At 46.9% G+C, this 23247-nt stretch overlaps 1 protein-coding gene across 1 annotated transcript; it reads right to left on the minus strand.

The window, feature by feature from the left end:
* Positions 1-12667: 12667 nt before the first annotated feature.
* LOC130285408 (taste receptor type 2 member 40-like) lies at positions 12668-13564 on the minus strand. Its single transcript, XM_056536768.1, has one exon. The coding sequence runs from the start codon at positions 13562-13564 to the stop codon at positions 12668-12670; it is 897 nt and encodes a 298-aa protein (XP_056392743.1).
* Positions 13565-23247: the final 9683 nt, after the last annotated feature.

Below are 23247 nucleotides of genomic sequence, written 5' to 3' on the forward strand. Positions count from 1 at the left end.
TGGAAGCCAATTAAGCTAATTGGGCCAGGCACCAATCATTGGTGCACTGGCCCTTTAAGTCTCAGGGAGCTGGCGCGCGCGCGCCCTAGAGAGCGGAGCCGCGCGCGCCAGCACATGACAGCAGGGGACGGGAACGGGTAAGTGACCTGGGATGCGATTCGCGAGCGGGCGCGTCCCGCTGTGCGAATCGCATCCCCGTCGGCCATGACAGTGCAGCGCTCCCGGTCAGCGGGACCGACCGGGGCGCTGCGGAGAGAGAGACGCCGTACGCGCTCCGGGGAGGAGCGGGGACCCGGAGCGCTAGGCGTAACAGTACCCCCCCCCCCCTTAGGTCTCCCCTTCTCTTTGTCCGGTAACTGCCCCCCCTGGGATGAGGACACCGGGAAAGGATGGAGGGATTCCCCAACGGCAGGCAGTACAGCAGGAGTGGGAATGGGGAGGGAGGGCAGAGGGCGAGGCCTGGCACGGGGCAGTGTGACACCAGGACGAGGGCCACGAGGAGGCACCGAGGCTTGCCTGACTGGACTGGGAGGGGGGGAGAGGCACTTCTTAAGGCGGGCAGAGTCCATAACGACCTTAGGGAGACCGGATACAGGAGGAACCACAGGGTCACGGCAGGGAGTACTGGGAACCGGTTTAAGGCAGTCCTTGAAGCAAGAGGTACCCCAGCTCTTGATCTCCCCTGAGGACCAATCCAGGGTTGGGGAATGGTGTTGAAGCCAGGGTAGTCCAAGGAGAATTTCAGAAGTGCAATTGGAGAGGACCAAAAACTCAATTTTCTCATGATGAGGTCCGATGCACATTAGGAGGGGCTCCGTGCGGAAACACACGGTGCAATCCAACCTGGCTCCGTTGACCGCGGAAATGTGGAGTGGCTTGACAAGACGGGTCACCGGGATGCGGAATTTATTCACCAAGGACTCCCGAATAAAATTCCCAGAGGCACCAGAGTCCAGGCAGGCCACGGCTGAGAGGGAAGAGCTGGCTGAAGAAGAAATCCGTACAGGCACCGTGAGACGTGGAGAAGCCGACTTAGCATCAAGAGACGCCACACCCACGAGAGCTGGGTGCGAGCGTGCGTTTCCCAGACGTGGAGGACGGATAGGGCAATCCACCAAAAAATGTTCGGTACTGGCACAGTACAGACAAAGATTCTCTTCCTTACGGCGATTCCTCTCTTCCAGGGTCAGGCGAGACCGATCCACTTGCATGGCCTCCTCGGCGGGAGGCCTAGGCGCAGATTGCAATGGAGACTGTGGGAGAGGTGTCCAGAGATCAAAGTCTTTTTCCTGGCGGAGCTCTTGATGCCTCTCAGAAAAACGCATGTCAATGCGAGTGGCTAGATGAATGAGTTCATGCAGATTAGCAGGAGTATCTCGTGCGGCCAGAACATCTTTAATGTTGCTGGATAGGCCTTTTTTAAAGGTCGCGCAAAGGGCCTCATTATTCCAGGAAAGTTCAGAAGCAAGAGTACGGAATTGTATGGCGTACTCGCCAACGGAAGAATTACCCTGGACCAGGTTCAGCAGGGCAGTTTCAGCAGAAGAGGCTCGGGCAGGTTCCTCAAAGACACTTCGAATTTCCGAGAAGAAGGAGTGTACAGAGGCAGTGACGGGGTCATTGCGGTCCCAGAGCGGTGTGGCCCATGACAGGGCTTTTCCAGACAGAAGGCTGACTACGAAAGCCACCTTAGACCTTTCAGTAGGAAACTGGTCCGACATCATCTCCAAATGCAGGGAACATTGCGAAAGAAAGCCACGGCAAAACTTAGAGTCCCCATTAAATTTGTCCGGCAAGGACAGGCGGAGGCTAGGAGTGGCCACTCGCTGCGGAAGGGGTGCAGGAGCTGGCGGAGGAGATGATTGCTGCTGAAGTTGCGACTGAAGTTGCTGCACAATGGTGGACACTTCCGACAGCTGGTGGGTTAGATGGGCGATCTGTCGGGATTGCTGGGCGATCACCGTGGTGATATCAGAGATATAAGGCAGAGGAACTTCAGCGGGATCCATGGCCGGATCTACTGTCACGATGCCGGCTGGCAGGAGGTGGATCCTCTGTGCCAGAGAGGGATTGGCGTGGACCGTGCTAGTGGACCGGTTCTAAGTCACTACAGGTTTTCACCAGAGCCCGCCGCAAAGCGGGATGGTCTTGCTGCGGCGGTAGTGACCAGGTCGTATCCACTAGCAACGGCTCAACCTCTCTGGCTGCTGAAGATAGGCGCGGTACAAGGGAGTAGACAGAAGCAAGGTCGGACGTAGCAGAAGGTCGGGGCAGGCAGCAAGGTTCGTAGTCAGGGTGGATAGCAGAAGTTCTGGTACACAGGCTTTGGACACACAAAACGCTTTCACTAGGCACAAGGGCAACAAGATCCGGCAAGGGAGTGCATGGGAGGAGGTCAGATATAGTCAGGGACCAGGTGGAAGCCAATTAAGCTAATTGGGCCAGGCACCAATCCTTGGTGCACTGGCCCTTTAAGTCTCAGGGAGCTGGCGCGCGCGCGCCCTAGAGAGCGGAGCCGCGCGCGCCAGCACATGACAGCAGGGGACGGGAACGGGTAAGTGACCTGGGATGCGATTCGCGAGCGGGCGCGTCCCGCTGTGCGAATCGCATCCCCGACGGCCATGACAGTGCAGCGCTCCCGGTCAGCGGGACCGACCGGGGCGCTGCGGAGAGAGAGACGCCGTACGCGCTCCGGGGAGGAGCGGGGACCCGGAGCGCTAGGCGTAACAGAAATAGTGTGAATTGCGGGTGGGAAAATCAGCTACTTTGCGGTGTGGTTGTTCTTCATAAAGAATCCGGAGGACCTTAGCGTAGTCACATGCAAAATCTGTCGGCAGAAAGTGAAGCGTGGCCAGGGTCCCAATGTCGGCACCACGGCCCTGCGTCAACACATGATTCGCCACCATTAAGTGGCCTGGGATAACTGTGGCTCCGAGGTAGTGGTCCAGCCTGCCGCATCACCCAGTGGCCATCCGCTCCCTCTGTTATCCAGCCAAGGCTCCACCACCTCAGCCGAAGGGAGCATTGTGTCAAACCCTCCTTCTTGCCCTCCTGCTTCTTCCGCTGGTAGTCAGCCATTCTGCCAACAATCGATCGGCGAAGCCATGTCCAAGAGACAACAGTATGTGCCCACTCATCCAACGGTGCAGAAGTTGAATGTGCTCCTGTCCAAGTTGCTGGTGTTGAAGTCCCTCCCTTTCCAACTGGTGGACTCTACAGCTTTCAGGGAATTGAGGGCTTGTGCCGAGCCGAGGGGGAGAGTCCCAAGCCATCATTTCTTTGCGAAGAAGGCAGTACCAGCCCTGCATAAGTTTGTACAAGAGAAGGTGGGCCAGTCCTTGAGCCTGTCGGTGTGTTCAAAAGTGCACGGCAGCGCCGATGTGTGGAGCTGTAACTACGGGGAGGGACAATACGTGTCTTTTACGGCCCACTGGATAAATGTTGTTCCTGCACAGCCACAACAGCAACTTGGACAGGTCACACCGCTTCCTCCTCCACGCTCTGGCTCCCAGGCAGTTGGTCCTTTTACAGTGTGCGCCTCCTCCTCCTCCTCCCCCGTGTCCTCGGCCTCCACTGCACGCCCAAATCTCGGTGACCCTTCATCGTACCACGTGTGTAGGGCACAGCGGTGTCAAGCCGTCCTTCACATGGTTTGCCTTGGCGAACGAAGTCACACAGGGGAGGAACTGCTAAAGTTCATTAGGGAAGAAATCCGAGTATGGCTTACTCTACAAAATCTGGAAATGGGAACCATGGTGACCGACAATGGGAAGAACATCGTGTCCGCGCTGCGACAAGGAAGTGTGAACCATTCGCCCTGCATGGCACACGTGTTGAATCTGGTTGTCAAAAAGTTCATCAAGTCTTCACCCCATTTGCAAGACGTCCTGACAATGGCAAGGAAACTGTGCATGCACTTCAGCCACTCGTACACCGCCAATCACACTTTGCTTGAGCTGCAGCATCAGAACGGTAGCCCACAACATAGTCTCATTTGTGACGTTGCCACACGTTGGAATTCCACCCTCCATATGTTTGACAGACAATATGAACAAAGAAAAGCCTTCATGGATTTTTTGATGAAACAAGCAGATAGGAGTACTCCCCTGTGTAACTTCAATGTGAACGTGTGGCAGCTCATACGTGACACCTGCCGTTTGCTGAAGCCCTTTGAGGAAGCCACATTTTTTGTTAGTCGCTCGAATTACGCCGTGAATGACGTAATTCCACTCCTACAATTACTACAAAAATGATTGAAAACATGGCTGGTCACGGCAATGGAGACGTTGCGGCTACATCAGAAGGCTACATGAGTCCTGTGGGGGATGAACTGGAGGAGGATGATGAGGGGCAGAGCAGAGCACAGTTTACGGTGGATGAGATGGCCGGTGATTCTGGTCATTGGACAGGAGAGGAGGAGCAGGAGCAGCCAGAGGAGCTGGAGGGTTATTACGAGGGAGGTGAGACAGAGGACCCAGACACACCGTGGCAGTATGCCGTGGAGATGGAGGCAGGTAGTCCCAGTGTAGTAGATGGGGGTCTTGTGATATGAAATATACCTTAAAACATTAATCATATATGTCTATAATAATGTAATGTCTATGTCTCTTTAATTCACACTACTATTGTCAATCTTGCATCTCTGCTTCTAGAGAATATCAGCTTAAAAGTAACAGATGGCAAAACCTTCCTTCCAGCGTGGCAGTATCAGGATATTAAGATTGAACTTTGTTCGATTACTAATATTTCTGTTGAAAGGAGATAATGATGGCCATATCAGGATGTGTGTCCTGGAAACACACTGATATGGTGATATTGCCTGCTTGTTAATACCCGATCGATAGAATGTCAGAATGACCACCTGGAAGAAAAGTCAAACTCAGCGCTTAGGCAGCATAAAATAGGGCTATAAACTTATCGCCTGACAGATTGCACACACACATACACACACGTCATGGAAAATATGATCAGTAATATGGGTGTTGATTTTATGATGATCTTGAATCCTTATAAACCCATGTAAGACGTTTGAATAAACAGAAGAGATTTGGTTATCTGAACCGTGTGTCAGTTGTCTCATTTCTCTCCTCCGATGCATGCATCTTCCCATACCTTCCAGTCTGACCGGCAATAGATAAACCAGCAGCCTGAGAGAAGGCGTTCTATTACACTGTCACAAATGGCACGATGCCTGCTGAGTTGCTTGTGTAGTGACCCCCGAATTGTCAAAATTCGTCAGCACGATGACTTCTGGATCTCCACCTTATTAGACCCTCGCTACCGGCCCAGAATGGGGGCCTTTTTTACACCCACTGAGAGGGAGGACAAACTGACCTACTTCAGGGAGCTTCTACGTAGTCGGTTAGCTGATGCCTATCGGCCACATGGTCCGTCCACTCGCAGGTCTGACTCGGGGGGCCCTCTGCGCTCACCTTCCACTGCCATGGCTGCTGGGGAGGGGAGGGGTGGCAGGAGCAGTACCGGCTCAATCAGCAGCAGCCTGAGTCTACAGTCACTGATTAGTAGCTTCCTTCAGCCGCATAGTGAAGCTACTCAACAACAGCAGGTGGACATGGAGCAGGACCTGAACCAGCAGGTGGTGGCTTACCTCGACATGACCGTGCCAACAACCGTTGAAGATCCGCTGGACTTCTGGGCAGCCAAACTCGATTTATGGCCGCAACTAGTGGAGTTTGCCCTGGAAAAGCTGTCCTGCCCGGCCAGTAGTGTGCCATAAGAGCGGGTGTTTAGTGCGGCCGCCATAGTCACCCCAAGGCGAACTCGTCTGTCCACTAAAAATGTGGAGAGACTGACGTTTGTCAAGATGAATCAGGGATGGATCAGCCAGAATTTCCAGCCACCAATGACAGATGGGTCTGAGTAGATTGACCATGCTCCTACAACAACATTTTATCTATTGTGGTTGGTTATGAAACCCTCTGGGGCAGACCTGGGCATTGTACGGCCCGCTTGCCACGTATGGCCCTTTGATTGGCTCTGATTGGCCCGTGCTGATTGGGGGACATCTATGCTGCCTAATCTGGGGGACATCCATGCTGTCTAATCTGGGGGACAACTATGCTCCTAATCTGGGGGACAACTATGCTCCTAATCTGGGGGACATCTATGATGCCTAATCTGGGGGACAAGTATGCTCCTAATCTGGGGGGCATCTATGCTGCCTAATCTGGGGGACAACTATGCTCCTAATCTGGGGGACATCTATGCTGCCTAATCTGGGTGACATCTATGCTGCCTAATCTGGGGGGACATCTATGCTGCCTAATCTGGTAGACATCTATGCTGCCTAATCTGGGGGACATCTATGCTGCCTAATCTGGGGGGACATCTATGCTGCCTAATCTGGGGGACATCTATGCTGCCTAATTTGGGTGACATCTATGCTGCCTAATCTGGGGGGACATCTATGCTGCCTAATCTGGGGGACATCTATGCTGCCTAATCTGGGGGACATCTCTGCTGCCTAATCTGGGGGACAAGTATGCTCCTAATCTGGGGGACATCTATGCTGCCTAATCTGGGTGACATCTATGCTGCCTAATCTGGGGGACAACTATGCTCCTAATCTGGGGGACATCTATGCTGCCTAATCTGGGTGACATTTATGCTGCCTAATCTGGGGGACAACTATGCTCCTAAACTGGGGGACATCTATGCTGCCTAATCTGGGTGACATCTATGCTGCCTAATCTGGGAGAGAACTATGCTCCTAATCTGGGGGATATCTACGCTGGCTAATCTGGGGGACAAGTATGCTCCTAATCTGGGGGACATCTATGCTGCCTAATCTGGGGGACAACTATTCTCCTAATATGGGGAAAACTGATGCTTCTGGCCTTGGGCCTATCATTTTTTGAAGTTTAACAGTAGCTAAATACATGCTAAATGCAAATGTCAACATTGATCTTTAAATGTAAGCGGTTATGAAACCCTCTTGTGTACTGCGAATGACTGCTCCAGACTCATTCTGTGTCTTTCACAAACTACTTGCCTCCCTGGTGCCTCAGGCCTTGGGCCTATAATTATTTGAAGTTTAGCAGTAGCTAAATACATGCTTAATGCAAATGTAAACATTGATCGTTAAATTCTCGGCGCTCTGCCAGGGCCTTCTCCTACCCCGCCTGGGCCGATCCGAGGACCTCACTAACCAACTCACTAACTAATCCAATCGCTTATAGCGACGGGCGGTGTGTACAAAGGGCAGGGACTTAATCAACGCCAGCTTATGACCCTCACTTACTGGTAATTCCTCGTTTTAAGGTTAAATAATTGCAATCACAGATCCCTATCACGAACTGGTTTCAGCATGCAACACGCACCTGTCCTTGAAAGATAGAGAGACGCTAATCCGTTCAGTGGAGCGCTAGTGCGGCCCAGGACATCTGAGGCCATAACACACCTGTTATTGCTCGATCTCGCAATTGATCGTGCAAAGGTAGGGGGTTATTAAAGCCTCTTGGGTACTGCTGAGGCCTACTCCTGACTGCTCCTGGTGTAATGTATGGGGTAATTAACCCCTTAAGGACACATGACGTACTGGAACGTCATGTGTCCACTCCCGATCTATAACGCGGGGCCACGGCGTGGCCCCGCGTCATAGCGGTTCGGGCCCGGCCTCTAACAACGGCCGGGACCCGTGGCTAATAGCGCGCGGCATTGATCGCTGTGCCGCGCGCTATTAACCCTTTAGACGCGGCGTTCAAAGTTGAACGCCGCGTCTAAAGTGAAACCGAAAGCATGCCGGCTAGCTCAGTGGGCTGTTCGGGATAGCCGCGGTGAAATCGCGGCATCCCGAACAGCTGACAGGACAGCGGGAGGGCCCCTTCCTGCCTCCTCGCTGTCCGATCGCCGAATGACTGCTCAGTGCCTGAGATCCAGACATGAGCAGTCATGCGGCAGAATCATCGATCACTGGTTTCTTATGAGAAACCAGTGATCAATGTAAAAGATCAGTGTGTGCAGTGTTATAGGTCCCTATGGGACCTATAACACTGCAAAAAAAAAGTGCAAAAAAAAAGTGAATAAACATCATTTAACCCCTTCCCTATTAAAAGTTTGAATCACCCCCCTTTTCCCATAAAAGAAAAAACACAGTGTAAATAAAAATAAAAATAAACATAAATGGTATCGCCGCGTGCGGAAATGTCCGAATTATAAAAATATATCGTTAATTAAACCGCATGGTCAATGGCGTGCGCGCAAAAAAATTCCAAAGTCCAAAATAGTGCATTTTTGGTCACTTTCTATATCATGAAAAAATGAATAAAAAGCGATCAATAAGTCCTATCAATGCAAAAATGATACCGTTAAAAACTTCAGATCACGGCGCAAAAAATGAGCCCTCATACCGCCCCATACACGGAAAAATAAAAAAGTTATAGGGGTCAGAAGATGACAATTTTAAACGTATACATTTTTCTGCATGAAGTTATGATTTTTTCCAGAAGTGCGACAAATTCAAACCTGTATAAGTAGGGTATCATTTTAATCGTATGGACCTACAGAATACATATGAGGTGTCATTTTTACCGAAAAATGTACTACGTAGAAACGGAAGCCCCCAAAAGTTACAAAATGGCGTTTTTTTTTTCAATTTTGTCTCACAATGATTTTTTTTCCCGTTTCACCGTAGATTTTTGGGCACAATGACTGACGTCATTACAAAGTAGAATTGGTGGTGCAAAAAATAAGCCATCATATGGATTTTTAGGTGCAAAATTGAAAGAGTTATGATTTTTTAAAGGCAAGGAGCAAAAAACGAAAATGCAAAAATGGAAAAACCCCCGGTCCTTAAGGGGTTAAACACTCTTGGGTAGTGTTTTTTTTTTTATTTACTGATAATTTTATCAATAATAAAATTGAATTTTCCAGAATGCTAACCGTTACACAACGGAACGCTTGTTGCGTGTGATTTTTTTATGAAAATAAAAAATTTAAAAAATACGGACAGGGATTAACTCTGCTTCATCATTTTGGGCGAAAAAAGTCCTTTGGTGATCTGATCTTTTGGAGACAAATGCGCTTACACACATATTGAATTTGTTTTGTAAAAAAATGTAAAACATTGTGTGGTTTATTATTTTTGGTCTTTGGGTGGTCCACCGTCCTGCATTATAGAGTCTTGTGAACGGTTGGATATGCGCTTGTTCTTACACAAAGATATTTCTTTTAAAAAATTCTAAAATGTTGTTGTTTTTTGGAGGGGATTGTGAAGCCCGGGTGTGTACTGGTGCATCAGCCAACTCCAGTCTGTGTCCTTCAGGCAATATATGGGTTACTGATGCCGCAGGGGTGGGGCCTGGTTCTGGAAATTTCTAATTTTTGGATAGCGGGTGCTACCAATGATAAATCTTTGAAAAAAAATTCTCATTGTGTTGATTTTGGAGGGGGGATTGTGAAGCCTTGGTGTGTACTGGTGCATCAGCCAACTCCAGGCTGTGTCCTTCAGGCAATATATTGGTTACTGATGCCGCAGGGGTGGGGCCTGGGTCTGTTAATTTCAAATTTTTGGATAGCGGGTGCTACCAATGAGAAATCTTTGTCAAAAATTTCATATATTGTGTTGTTTTTTTGGGGGGATTGTGAAGCCCTGGTGTGTAGTGTACTAGTGCATCAGCCAACTCCACGCTGTGTCATTCAGCCACTAAATGGTCTCCTCTTGCTGCCAACATGTCCACGCTGTGTCATTCAGCCATTATATGGTCTCCTCATGCTGCCAACACCTCCACGCTGTGTCATTCAGTCACTATATGGTCTCCTCATGCTGCCAACACCTCCACGCTGTGTCATTCAGTCACTATATGGTCTCCTCATGCTGCCAACACCTCCACACTATGTCATTCAGTCACTATATGATGTCCTGACACTGATGCCACCACCAGGCTCTGTCATTGTGCTGCTGTGCGGCAGTGATTCTAAGAGCGATGCCGGTAATCTGCATGTTATTCTGAATAACAGTATTATTTCACTACCCCAGCACACTCCATATGCGTTTTAGGACACAGCAAAGTGTTCTATGCCCTTATAGAGGCTGTATGTAGGCTAGAAATAGCTTTTCTTAATATCGATTCGCCGTGAACAAATTCAGATCGAAACAAACTTTTCGGGAAAATTCGGCGAATCGGCCGAATCGAATTTTTGAAAAGTTCGCTCATCTCTACTACTCACCTTCGGCTCAAAAACATCTCTCGAATCCGCTCCTTCCTCAAATTTGGCTAAACTAAACAACTTGTACATGCCCTCATCATCTCCCTCTTGGACTACTGCAATATCCTCCTATGTGGCCTTCATTTGAAAACACTTTCTGCCCTCCAATTCATTCAACTCTGCTGCTCAAATAATCCACCTCTCACCTTTGACTTCACATAACTGTCTCCAAGACTTCTCCCAAGCTTCCCTCATACACTGGAACTCAATACCCCGACATATCCAGCTCTCACCCACTATCAAGACCTTCAAAGTAACCTGAAGACCAATCTATTCAAGCAAGCCTATGACCTTCAATAATCCAACTGCCACTGCACCACTAATGACCTCTTTACCACCTGTCCACAGAGGACTTCATTCCCCTCTCCTTCTAGATTGTTATCTCTTGTGGGCAGGGCCCTCTCCCCCTCTATGTCAGTCGGCAAGTTACTAATTACTAGCGTAATGCACAACGACCCCATGTTATTCTTTTGTATTGTTTCCTTTATCCCAGCCGGACTCAGCCCATATCTAATGCATTTCAATGAGCCGACTGGAGTCAAATGGTGACTCCAGTCGCCACATTTTTGCCCCATATCCAGTTTTCTGACCATGGTTTTAGGTCCGGTCACAAAACTGGAAAGGGGGCAAAAATGAGCCGACCGGGGTCACTGTTTGACTCCGGTCGGCTTATTGAAATGTTATTTGGAAGTTAATAAAGTTAAGTTAAGACTGTTAATTGGAATTTCATTGTCACAATTGTTTTCTTCTTTTTACACCACAAGAAACAAAAGCTCAAATCCTCTTAAAAATATGTTTTATTTTAATTCTGTTAAAAAACATCCATCAATATTATGACTTGATTTTTAGGGATCTCACAAGAGAAAATACCAGTATGGCACACAATAACAGCCAAATTGATAATATCCTATTGCAACCAATGCACACTTGCCCCCATGAGTAAACCAGCATAAATTAGTACTACAAAACTGCCATAATATCCCCTACTACATACCACCTGACTGTACAGTAGGGCTGTAATAAGCCACATGTTCTATCCTCTCCCCAGCAACCCAAGTCCGCTACCTTGGGGTCACCTTTGACTTGGCGCTATCTTTCATACCACACAATCAAACCCTTAGCACTGCCTGTCACATTCGGTCAAAAACATCTCCCGAATCAGCTCCTTCCTCAACTTTGACTAAGCTAAACAACTTGGACATGCTCTTATCATCTCCCACTTGGACTACTGCAATATCCTCCTATGTGGCCTTCCACTGAAAACACTTTCTGCCCTCCAATTCATTCAACTCTGCTGCTCGAATAATCCACCTCTCACCTCACTTCTCCCCTACCTATCCCTGTGCCAATCCCTTCACTGGCTACTCATTTCCCAACATATTCAATTTAAACTGTTCACCATGACATACAAGGCCATCCACAACCTGTCCCCACCATACATTCACGACCTGTCGCCTCCATACATATCTGATTGGATCTCCCTATACTACCCTGCACGTAATCTCCGATCATTCCAAGACGTCCGCCTATGCTCCCCCTGGTCCGCACTTCACATGACTGTCTCCAAGACTTCTCCTTAGCTTCCTCCATACACTGGAACTCAATACCCCAACACATCCGGCTCCCACCCACCATTAAGACCTTCAAAAGCAACAAGAAGCCTATGACCTTCAATAATCCTACTGCCGCTGCACTACTAATGGCCACTTTACCACCTGCCCACAGATGACTTTCTGTCCCTCACCTACCGCTTCCTTCCCATCTCCTTCTAGATTGTAAGCTCTTGCAGGCAGGGCCCTCTCCCCCTCTATGTCAGTTGGCAAGTTACTCTGCTTAATGGTCAACAGCCCCATATTAGTCTTATATATTGTTTCCTTTACTATATGTAAAGTTCCCTGGAGCCAAGGGCACTTCATCAATAAATAAATTAATAATAATAATGGCAGTCCACCTATTCTAACAATGTACATGTCTTAGGAGCAAAAAAAATGCAATGGTATATCTGCTTACCCATATAAAGTGCTGTGACCGTGCCACGTGCCCCTACGTACGGTTCGCCGATGCTTTTGTAAAAGGGCCTTTGTCAAGCAGCCCCTTAACAAAGGCACCAACGGCATATGAGGCTGGAATATGAAGTCGACATATGAGGTTGACAAATAAGGTCAATATATGAGGACTGTATAAGAGGTTGGAATATGAGGAAGAACAATGAGGACCAGCTATGAGACAGAGATATGAGGCTAGGATATGAGGGCTAAATTCTGGTCACAGAGGGGGCAGGGGAGCGGCATTTATGCGACATATATGGCATATCTACAGATAACAATACTCCTTCAAGCAATATACAACATTAAAGCCAATTAAAGACACAAGCCAATCATATTCTGGACACAAGTCCCATAAATTCCAAAGCATTCCCTGCCGGAGCCCTGGAGATCATTTAGCGAGTAATCATCTGTTTAATGGCTTCCTTCAGTCCAGGGTTACCATAGATGAGAAGAGCGGGAAGGATTGTGGTATTTGAGAAAAGGAAAATCACACATAACCAGTAACCTATGTCCAAATATGAAAATACATTCAGCATACTAAGGCTCATACAAAGAAGAAGCAAGACATAGAAAACCAGGAGCCCTATCATAGTCTGGATGGCCGCTCCATAATCCCTCACACGGGTGTTTCCTGAAGTCGTCGTCATGTTCTTCTGAATCTGATGGTTGTACAGGCTGAGGAGTCCAGCGCTGCCAATGGTTGTCATTATGATGACCAGGAACGGCAGAAAGTTTAGAAGCAGGACAATGAGAAATACATTTACACTCTGTGCATTGATTTTGTCAATAAACTCAGACATAGTTATGGATGAGTTCCTTTGGTTTGTTGATATATTGGAAATAAGCATAGATAGAAACCCTTCCCCAAGTGACACAACTTCTGCCATTATTATCAACCACAAGACAACTGCATCAATCCTTCTCTTCAGTGTTGTGAGGACTCTGGGCTGGGAAGGGACAATCTTCATGAAGTAGAAGACACAAAGTACAGCGCTCAGCCACAAACTGGATGTGATGCTGTACATGGTCATGTAAGAGAGAGTGTGAATCAAATAGGTCTTGGTGAGGAGTTCCGGCCATAGGAAACCAATGATAAAGTTGGAAGCTAAGAAAAAGGTGAAGCTTATGTTGGACACGTTCAGAGGGATCAGGATCTTGACGTAGGTCATCATATTCTTCTTTTGAAATCCGATAACAGAAAGGAAAATTATTATAAAGAAGCTAAAGAGAAACCCGACAATGACTTCAAGAAGGATTATAACTAAAAGAGTCTCTGTTTTGGAATCCATGTCAGGAACTGAGGTTACACCAGGAAGATCTGACAGCACAATGTCTTCTCAACTTATCTTTAATGTTATTTAGATGGTGAGGGCTCAATGTGCTCCCAGCTTTGTCTGTCCAAGTGGTTTGGTTAAGTTGAAGACCCCGGTTATCAGCTTAGGACATCTAGGCAATTCTGCTTTCGGTTTTCAAAATGAAGGACCCGTACTTTGTCTCCAGTATATATTCAGTCTGGATTCACCTTATTTTCTTTTTCCTAGTTTGAATATATGCAAAACTGGAATTTGTGCCTAATTCTTAGATGACCTAACGTTGATGTAAATTTCCCCCAACATCTATTAGGTTTGGTTCCTCAGTATTTCACATACAGCAGTATATCTATCTCTCTTCTCTGTAGGGGAAAGAATGATAAAAATGTATTATTTATTTTACTCTTTGGATTTTATAATTTATAATTTAGAAAATTATCCCATGAACAATGAAAAGATAAGTAGATTGTGTGTAATCAATATTATTAATATTATTATTATGGTTTTTGTATAATTTACAAATAATTATTATCTCGTTTAGTTGAATTCGCATTTGTAAATATTTATTTTATTTTTTCTTTGCAAGTAAAGAATGAAGTGATGAAGCAGATCGGATCCTTGGATTTGGTTTCACAGACATCACTTGTCAAGGAACACATACTGTATATAGAGTATTCCCCATATAAGGGGGATGAGAAGGCTTCTTAGTCTCCTCACCTGGCTGAGGAGAAATGTAAATTGGAAAGATATAGATTTACTTTCAGCCGACGTCAACAGCGTTAGGTTATAATAACAACATATCATATGACCGGCGTCAAGTATCTCGGCTGATGTGAGTTCACTGAGGATTTGCATAAGACATTTTCTTAGCTCCTCAATATTTGTACTTAATGGTCAAACAATTAAAATTTTCCTGTAAGTTAAAGCTCTAGCCCAAGCTACTCAAATGGTAAAAGAATTTGGTGATTATTTTTTAACAGTAAATATTTAATAAGGTTCCATAATAAAACATACAAACAGTAAGTGATACTATGAGGGAGAACACCCCACAGAAGCATATATCACATGTTAAGAAATTGCAGCATCTACAAGTATCAGGTTTTGTACAACCTACCAAGAAGGGCAATCAATTAACAATAATTAACAACAACAGTTGAGTAAAATAGTAAGTAAAACAAGTTGCAGGCATGGAAGCCATAAAAGTTAGTACTCTACTGTTTGTCAGGAGTATAAAAGAAGAAGGGAGAAACAAGTCAGAAAAGGAAAGAAGCGAGGAACTTGCGAGTATGATGATTTAAGCTTTAGTACTACCTTGGAAAAAAGGGCAATATTCAGAGAAAAAAACAGCCACAAACTCATTATTGCACTTTAATAGTTTCCATCCCGCACATGTCTCGAAACATCTACGTTATAGTCAGTTTATCCGCCTCCGCCGTAATAATACAGCTTATTCTAATTTTGCTGAACAGTCATGTGAATTGATGCAAAGACTGAGAGACAGAGGTTACACTGAACAATTGATAAAGGATATGTTTTTCAGGGCAAGCTCTAAAAATAGGGAAGAACTTATTTTCAAGCGTGGAAACGTCCAAAAAAGTAATTTGACCCGAGCCGTCTTCTAGTTTGAATATAGCCCGATGGCCAATACCATCAGACAAGCTATAAGGAAAAATTGGCATATTGTACAAGCTGACACTGACCTACGAGTCCGCACAGCAGAACCACCATTAGTTTTGTTCCGTAGAACCCGTAATCTCAGGGATGAACTAATAAAAGTCGTATCCCTCAGAGACAATCTCATTGGATCCAACAGAGTCTCCTGAAAGGGAATTTTAAATGAAAACACTGCTCTTTCTGTAAGCAGTTTATTGACTCCGGTTCTATCCAATTGGGTTGTATCAATCATGTTATATCTGACTTCATTACATGCAATTAGATTTCGTTGTGTATGCAGTGATCTGCCCATGCCAGCTATTTTACATTGGTAAAACCATCCGCCCCCTGTTCCATAGGTTTCGTGAACATCTAGCCTTGATTAGGACAGGAAAGGGTTGCCCCCGCCTCATCTCTCACATACACATAATCATAACCATAACATGCTCAGTTTTATTGGTCTCCAGAGGATAATGCATACAGATGGAGGTCTGGATCGACACACGAGACTCCTGCAGGCAGAAGCAAAATGTATCATGTGAAATGGAGCAATGGGTGCTCTAGGTCTGAGTGATCGAAATTATCTATCTTCTTTTCTCTGACCGATAGGTGAATAATATCCTGTCTACTTTGGTAATAGTAGTATATGTTTTATGTACCATTTCTATGTATCACTATGTGCAATATTTTCTATTCTGTATTGTGTTGTATATGTTAATGAATGTAATTTCAACTAGCTATTGTGATTGGCTAAGGGGAGTATTTAGACAGGGCTCCGTCTACTCCCAGCATGCCTTGAAAAAGCGTGTTCGCACGCGAAACCAGCGCTCATCGGCGTTCTGGTCCTACTCGCATACTGACCTGCTATGCTACAATAACGAAGAACTTTTAACTGCAAAACTTACCCAGTGCCGTGGCTTCATTTCTTCTCCTGCAATATTCAGAGCTTCGCTTTTCGAGGGATTTCATTCATAGTTGCTATAATTGGAAAATTGATGTACGGTTGACATTAGGGAGGGGAGGGTGGTAATAGGTGAAGAGAGAAACAAAAGAATGTCATCCGCAAAAGCTGAGCATTTGTAATGACACGGAGACATGGAAAGCTCCCTGATATCTGTATTCTGACGGATTGCATTGAGTAAATGTTCCATGCAGAAGACATAGAGGAAAGGAGACAGGGGGCATCCTTGCCTAGTGCCATTACGGATCTCGAATGGAGCGGATAGTTGGCAATTAAGACATATCTGGGCCTGAGGACAATGATATAGGGGTCATTATTCGTTGGAGCATTTGTGGGCCAAGGCCAATTTGTTTTAGAATAGCAGTTAAGAACTCCCAATCCACATGATCGAAAGCTTTCTCTGCATCCAGGGAAAGCAAAAAGAGCGGTATTCGATGTCGACGAGCATAATGTACCGTGGAGAAAGTGTTGTCTATCGCCTCCCTGCCGCGGATGAAACTGACCTGATCCGGTTGGATTAGGGTGTTCATGTGTTGAGCCAATCTGTTTGCAATGAGTTTTGCAAAGAGCTTGGCATCAGAATTAATTAAAGATATGGGCCAGTAGCTAGGGTAGAGAAGTGGGTCTTTCCCATCTTTTGGAATAACGGTAATAAAGACACAGAAAAGATTGGGGCAAGGGAGAGTTTTCAGATATATCATTAAAGGCCACAAGGAGAGGAGTGATCAATTCTACCCTGAGGACTTTGTAGAATTTGGCAGAGTATCTATCAGGCCCTGGGCTCTTACCAGCCAGCATTCAAGAGATAGCAGACTCCAATTCCTCAGGGGAGAACTGAGTCTCCAGAGAGGCGATGACTTCCGGGGGGGGAGAGATGGTTGATCCTTGAATGGTGCAGAGGAACTTACTAGCTGTGGCTGAAGTGTGTTTTGATGTGGTACGCTTTCTGACCGTTTGCCAAGGTTCTGAATGATCAGACGTAACAATTTGAGCAGGAGTTAAGGAGGATTGTACAGCAGCTGGAGTTAGCGTGGAGGTATATACAGCATATTCTGCATGAACAGGAGGAGCAGGCTGGCAGGAATTAATGGATTGAGTGGTGAGTCCTTGTGATATAAGAGGGACAGTAATTAGGGGAAGTTGCAACTTCAAAGTGTTAGAAAAAGAGACAGCTGATGAATAAGACATAGCAGGTGAGGTGGCTTCCTGGACAGCTGCATTATCGGCAGGCATATTGGGGGGCTGCATTGAGGGAGCAGTAGCGCTTCCTCTTATCATTTGGGAACTCAATTCCGGGAAGTCCGTTAGCTGGGGCGCGTCGGTGTGGAGCACATGTACCCTCTGTAATGGCGTTGCACTGGTGGCGGTTGTCAGAGGCTGGGTACCATCGGGAGTCTTAGGCAGTAGATCAGAGTATTGCTTGGCTGAGGTTTTTGTGGGTGTGACAGCTGCAGCCATCTGTGAAGCAGCGAGTTCAGCTGCAGTACACGTCACGTGCGCCAGCTCTGGGAGGACAGGTGCAGGAGGCCGCGCTGTGTTCGGAGCAGCAGGGTCATTGCTTAACGGGCAGAGGAAGCGGAATATCTGTCCGGAAGGATTCACGGTAACCTGATTCTTCTGTTTTTTAAAGCAGGATCTGCCTCCCATACCTGGGTCAGAGGCCTGTTATTTCTCCGGTTCAGCAGGAGCTCTTATAGGGGGCCAAGCCACGTCCCCCAATTGGGTGATCATTATGTGTGACATCTTTATTCAGACAGTCTTCTATCCACTGTATGACATTGTGTGGCAACGGGGGGGTTTGTCTTTAATAAAATGTGTGGTAGCTGTAACGCCTGCAGTTCTCTTCTACCAGTGTTCTGTATCTCCTGGTAGAGATATCCGCTGGTTACTTCTCACCACCGCACCCCGGTTATGGATTCATTCTCCTAAAAATATCTGCCTGTCTCAACCTCTTGAAAGGCCACCCGACACTTTAGACATTCAAAGATATGTTGATAACTGGCACATCCACCTTTATTTGCACTACTTTTTTTCATAAAAGATGGCTGGACCTAAGGGCACCCTTACCCTCTTACTTGGTATGTCTACCTAACAGGGGCATTATCTACCTACTGGGGGCTCCTACATAATAAGAAGGATCATCTAACTACCAGGGGCTTCTATCTAATATGTAGAATTACCTACTGGAGACATCTACAGTGAATAAAAAATATATATATTTGATACACTTGCTGATTTTGTACCTGAAAGGGGCCTGATTGGTCCTGAAATGCATTGTATGTGAATATTATAGGAGCTTCCTGTTTATCCTTAAGGAGGAATGTGGAGTTTTGTTGGATTCGGTTAACCCTTGGAGAGTTTGGGGAGGAACAGCAACCTTGTGTGACCTGGAAGTTTTTATCAATCAACGATATGTGAGTTGTGATCACATTTGCAGAACTCAAATAGGTGATTTTGTTTAGGTTTTAACCATTACTTCCTCTAAGAGAAGGATTCACTCAAGGGGGCGCTCTGCTTTTTGCTTGGTGTCCTATGAACTTTCCACCATAGCCCAGACCAAAAAGCTGTCCAGGGATGTCAGGGACAAGATTGTACACCTACACAAGCCTGGAATGGGCTACAAGCAGCTTGGTGAGAAGTTTTCTACAGTTGTTGCCATTATTCCCAAATGGCAGAAATACAAAATATCTCTCCATCTCCCTCAGTCTGGGGCTCCATGCAAGATCTCACCTCATGGAGTCTCAATGATCATGAGAACAGTGAGGAATCAGCCCAAAATTACACAGGAGGATCTTGTCAATTATGTAAAGGCAGCTGGGCCCACAGTCACAGAGAAAACAGTTGGTAAGACACTTCTCCCTCCTCTTGAGAAGACCTCAGAAGAGTCAACCAGCCCACAAGGGCCGTACTATCCTCTGAAACCACACAACCCCTGGAGACAGTGAGAACTTTTGCTTGTTGACACGACTGCTTCCAGGGATACCTATCGGGGTTTTCAGGCTTGGCTCGCTCATCTCTGGTCTTAATTTAATAACAATACGGTTGTATAATTTTTTTTTCAAACCCTAACTGTCAGGATTCAGCAGGCTGGTGGTGGATCCTCTGTGTCAGCGAGGGATTGGCGTGGACCGTACCGGAGGACCGGTTCTAAGTTGCTACTGGTTTTCACCAGAGCCCGCCGCAAAGCGGAATGGTCTTGCTGCGGTGGTAGCAACCAGGTCGTGTCCACCGGTAGCGGCTCAACCTCACTGACTGCTGAGACTGGCGTGGGACAGGAGGACTAGACAGAGGCGAGGTCAGACGTAGCAGAAGGTCAGGGCAGGTGGCAAGGGTGCGTAGTCAAGGGTAACGTCAGAAGGTCTGGAAACACTGGTAATGGCACACACAAAACGCTTTCTCTAGGCACAAGGCAACAAGATCCAGCAGGGACAGGAAGGGGAAGTGGTTATTTATAGTGTGGAGGTGGTTGACAACTGATTGGGCCAGGCACCAATTAGTGGTGCACTGGCCCTTTAAATTTCAGAGAGCCGGCGCGCGCGCGCCCTAGAGAACGGGGCCACGCGCGTCAGTTTGTGACAGCCGGGGAACGGGACAGGTGAGAGGATTGGGATGCGACCCGCGAGAGGGCGCGTCCCGCTACGCGGATCGCATCCCCGCCGGCAGTCACAGTGCAGTGCTCCCGGTCAGCGGGTCTGACCAGGGCGCTGCAAACAGGAGAACGCCGCGGGCGCTCCGGGGAGGAGCAGGGACTCGGAGCGCTCGGCGTAACACTAACCATTGAGAAAATTGTGTTTCTGTTGAGCAGCGATGCATAAACTGTATACGCTTACATTCACAGGGTGAAGGGCACAATACTTTGCCTTGACCCAGGTGCTGCCAACCCACTCTAAACCACTAATTTATTATAAGCTTATATCTGTCCCACTGCTTCTGGAAATTGGTACTGAGGAGACGTTGTGACCATCGGGCAGACAATGATATCACCATGTGAAGTCTACAGAAAATAAAGACATCCTTCTTTCAAAGACTACCTGTAACCCCCTCGTCTGTGTTTTCAAGCTGCATTCTGATAGGACAGGAGTGAGCACAGAACAGTGCTAGTCCTGCCCTCACTTCCACATGCCATCAACATTGAAAATATTTTATGGCATGAGGAAAATGAAGCATTAAAAGGAAGAAGGATTTGAACCTGGTGAGGTCTATATATTCCTTTTTGTCTTACTTATATAAATACCAATGTTGTACACTCCATAATTATAAGGAAAAGTGCTTGTTAACCAGAGCTTCATTGGTGGATAAAGTTTTTGCTTATCTAGGTAACATAGAGAAGTTTGTCAGGTTGAAAAAAGACAAGAGTCCATTGAGTTTCTCTACATCTATATATGCTCTGCATCCCTCCTTAATTTTACAGGACACTATCCATAGAGTCCCCCAATGCTGGGATGAGCATTGTGAGCTATACAGTATACAGCCATCCATGAAGACAGCTATATACTGTATAGTGTACGGACCAGTTCATTTACCAGTCCAGGTTCCTGTACCGTCTTACTTCTCCTGAAGCTCTAGTGACATCATGATAACTATGGAAGAAACAATCTAATAAAAAAGAGAGGGATGAGGCACACCACGATATGGAAGGACGCTAGTGTAGTATCCACTAGTACCTGTATGCAACACAGATGGCAATCCTCTATATGACCAATGAAAGACCCTGTGTAGTGCAGCAAATCTAAGGTATTGTAACCAATAGTTAAAACACAAAGGAGCGATATAGTGCACTCACCGCATGGTACACGTATTCAATCCTGGATGCTCAGGGTCCGGAAGACGTCCATGGATGTAGTAGAGGTGCTCGGAGGCTACACCGGCCATTTCACATGGTAATCCCTGCTTATTCTGGCCTCACAGGCCAGAAGAAGCACGGATTACGGCGTGAAACGGCCGGCGTAGCCTCCGAGCGCTTCTACCACATCCATGGACGTCTCCCGGACCCTGAGCCTCCAGAATTGAATATGCGTACCACGCGGTAAGTGCACTATAACTACGGAAGAGACTGTAAAGGAACCTAGATCGGGTAAGTGATGCTTTTGACATTCAGCTTTTTTAACATGTTTTTATTTTATTACATATAAAAAAAAAAAGCAGTGTATACACGGCCGGCATAACTTAGGAGGTGCTATCCCATCCTGAGGAGGATGCCAATATGTACAAAAACATTTTGTGTTTTTTTGTTTTTTTACTCCTTTCAGATTCATGTATGCAGTGGATTACATCGGATTTGGTGGACTACGTCAATGACCAAGGTTGTTTTAAAATGGCTAACGAGGGTTTGTGTCTGTTTACAACTTAAAAGTGGCAAAAGCCAAACTGGTTAGGTGGCACAGGGGTCCACACTATGTCTTGTATGTATTAAGTTTGATAACAATGGGAAAGCTGGAATAGTTTCAGCTAATGAACAGAAGGAATGGGCGGCGTATACTGTGAGCAGCAGAAGAGAGAATAGTCCTGCGCAAATATCCTGGACCATTAAATCACTTGTGGTGAGATATGTGAAGAGGAGTAGACGCAGGATAAGGAAGACATCTATGTGTATAGTGCACATGGACCACCGTTACTTCAGCAGCTTTTAGGCTTCAGGGGTCGGCCCCATTGAGAGGTGTCTGGGAACCTGGGATGAGCTCGAAGACCAGACTGCACTGTCAGGGTCCGGACTGGTATGCGGTGAGGACACGGGAGTGGATCCTTTGTGTCAGTGAGGCGATGGGGAACCAGGGGAACAGAATCTAAGGGGTTACTGGTTTTCACCAGAGCCCACCGCAAAGTGGGATGGACTTGCTGCGGCAGGTAACCCCCAGGTCGTTACACCCGATAGCGACTCAACCACACTGACAGCTGAGATAGGCGCGGTACACAAGTACAAGGCAAGGTGAGGTCAGACGTAGCAGAAGGTCAAGGCAGGCGGCAAAGGTTTGTAGTCAGGGGCAACAGCAAAGGGTCTGAAGACACAGGCTAGGGATACACACAAAACGCTTTCTCAGTGCACTAGGGCAACAAGATCCGGCAAGGACAGGAAGGGGAAGAGGATTTTTATAGGAAATGGAAGTGATGCACTGATTGGGCCAGGCACCAATTAGTGGTGCACTGGCCCTTTAAATTTAATAGATCCGGCGCGCGCACGCACCCTAGAGAGCGGGGCTGCGCGCACCGGGACGGAACTGTAGGAAGACTGGGCAGGGGAGATGATCGGGATGCGACCCGTGGGCGGGCACGCGGATCACATGCCTGCTGATGACACTAGAGCTGCGCTCCCGGTCAGCGGGTCTGACCGGGGCGCTGCAAACAGAGGGACGCTGCGAGCGCTCCGGGGAGGAACAGGGACCCTCCCCCTCTTTTTGGAACCCAGAAATTTACGAATTAGTTCCTTGTCAAGGATATTGGCCTCGGGTTCCCAAGACCTCTCTTCGGGACCACAATTTTCCCAATGAATAAGAAAAAATCTTTTACCTCGGATAAACTTGGAGGCGAGGATCTCTTTCACAGAGAAGACATCAGAGGATCCAGAGACAAGAGCAGGAACAGTGACCTTGGGAGAATAGAGGTTAAGTATGAGAGGTTTGAGAAGAGAAACATGGAAAGAGTTGGGAATATGAAGAGAAGAAGGAAGATGGAGCTTGTAGGAGACAGAATTGATTTGATTTTTGATTTTAAATGGCCTGAGGTACCGAGGACCAAGCTTGTAGCTAGGGACACGGAAACGGATGTATTTGGCAGAGAGCCACACTTTGTCATCGGGGGCAAAGACAGGAGGAATTCTTCTCTTTTTATCAGCATGTCTCTTCATGCGAGATGAGGCCAGCAAGAGAGATTTTTTAGTTTCCTTCCAGATAGAGGAGAAATATTGTGTCAATTCGTCCACGGCAGGAACACCAGAGGAAGTGGGAATGGGGAGGGGGGGAAGTGGATGACGGCCGTAGACCACAAAAAATGGAAATTTGGAGGAAGACTGAGAATTTTTGAAATTGTATGAGAATTCAGCCAAGGGCAGAAG

The sequence above is a fragment of the Hyla sarda genome, chromosome 8 (genome assembly GCF_029499605.1).
Source record: "Hyla sarda isolate aHylSar1 chromosome 8, aHylSar1.hap1, whole genome shotgun sequence".
Lineage (NCBI taxonomy): Eukaryota > Metazoa > Chordata > Amphibia > Anura > Hylidae > Hyla > Hyla sarda.

Excerpts from the sequence above, each read along its gene's own strand:
- LOC130285408 (XM_056536768.1), bottom strand. The coding sequence starts at position 13,564 with ATGGATTCCAAAACAGAGACTCTTTTAGTTATAATCCTTCTTGAAGTC.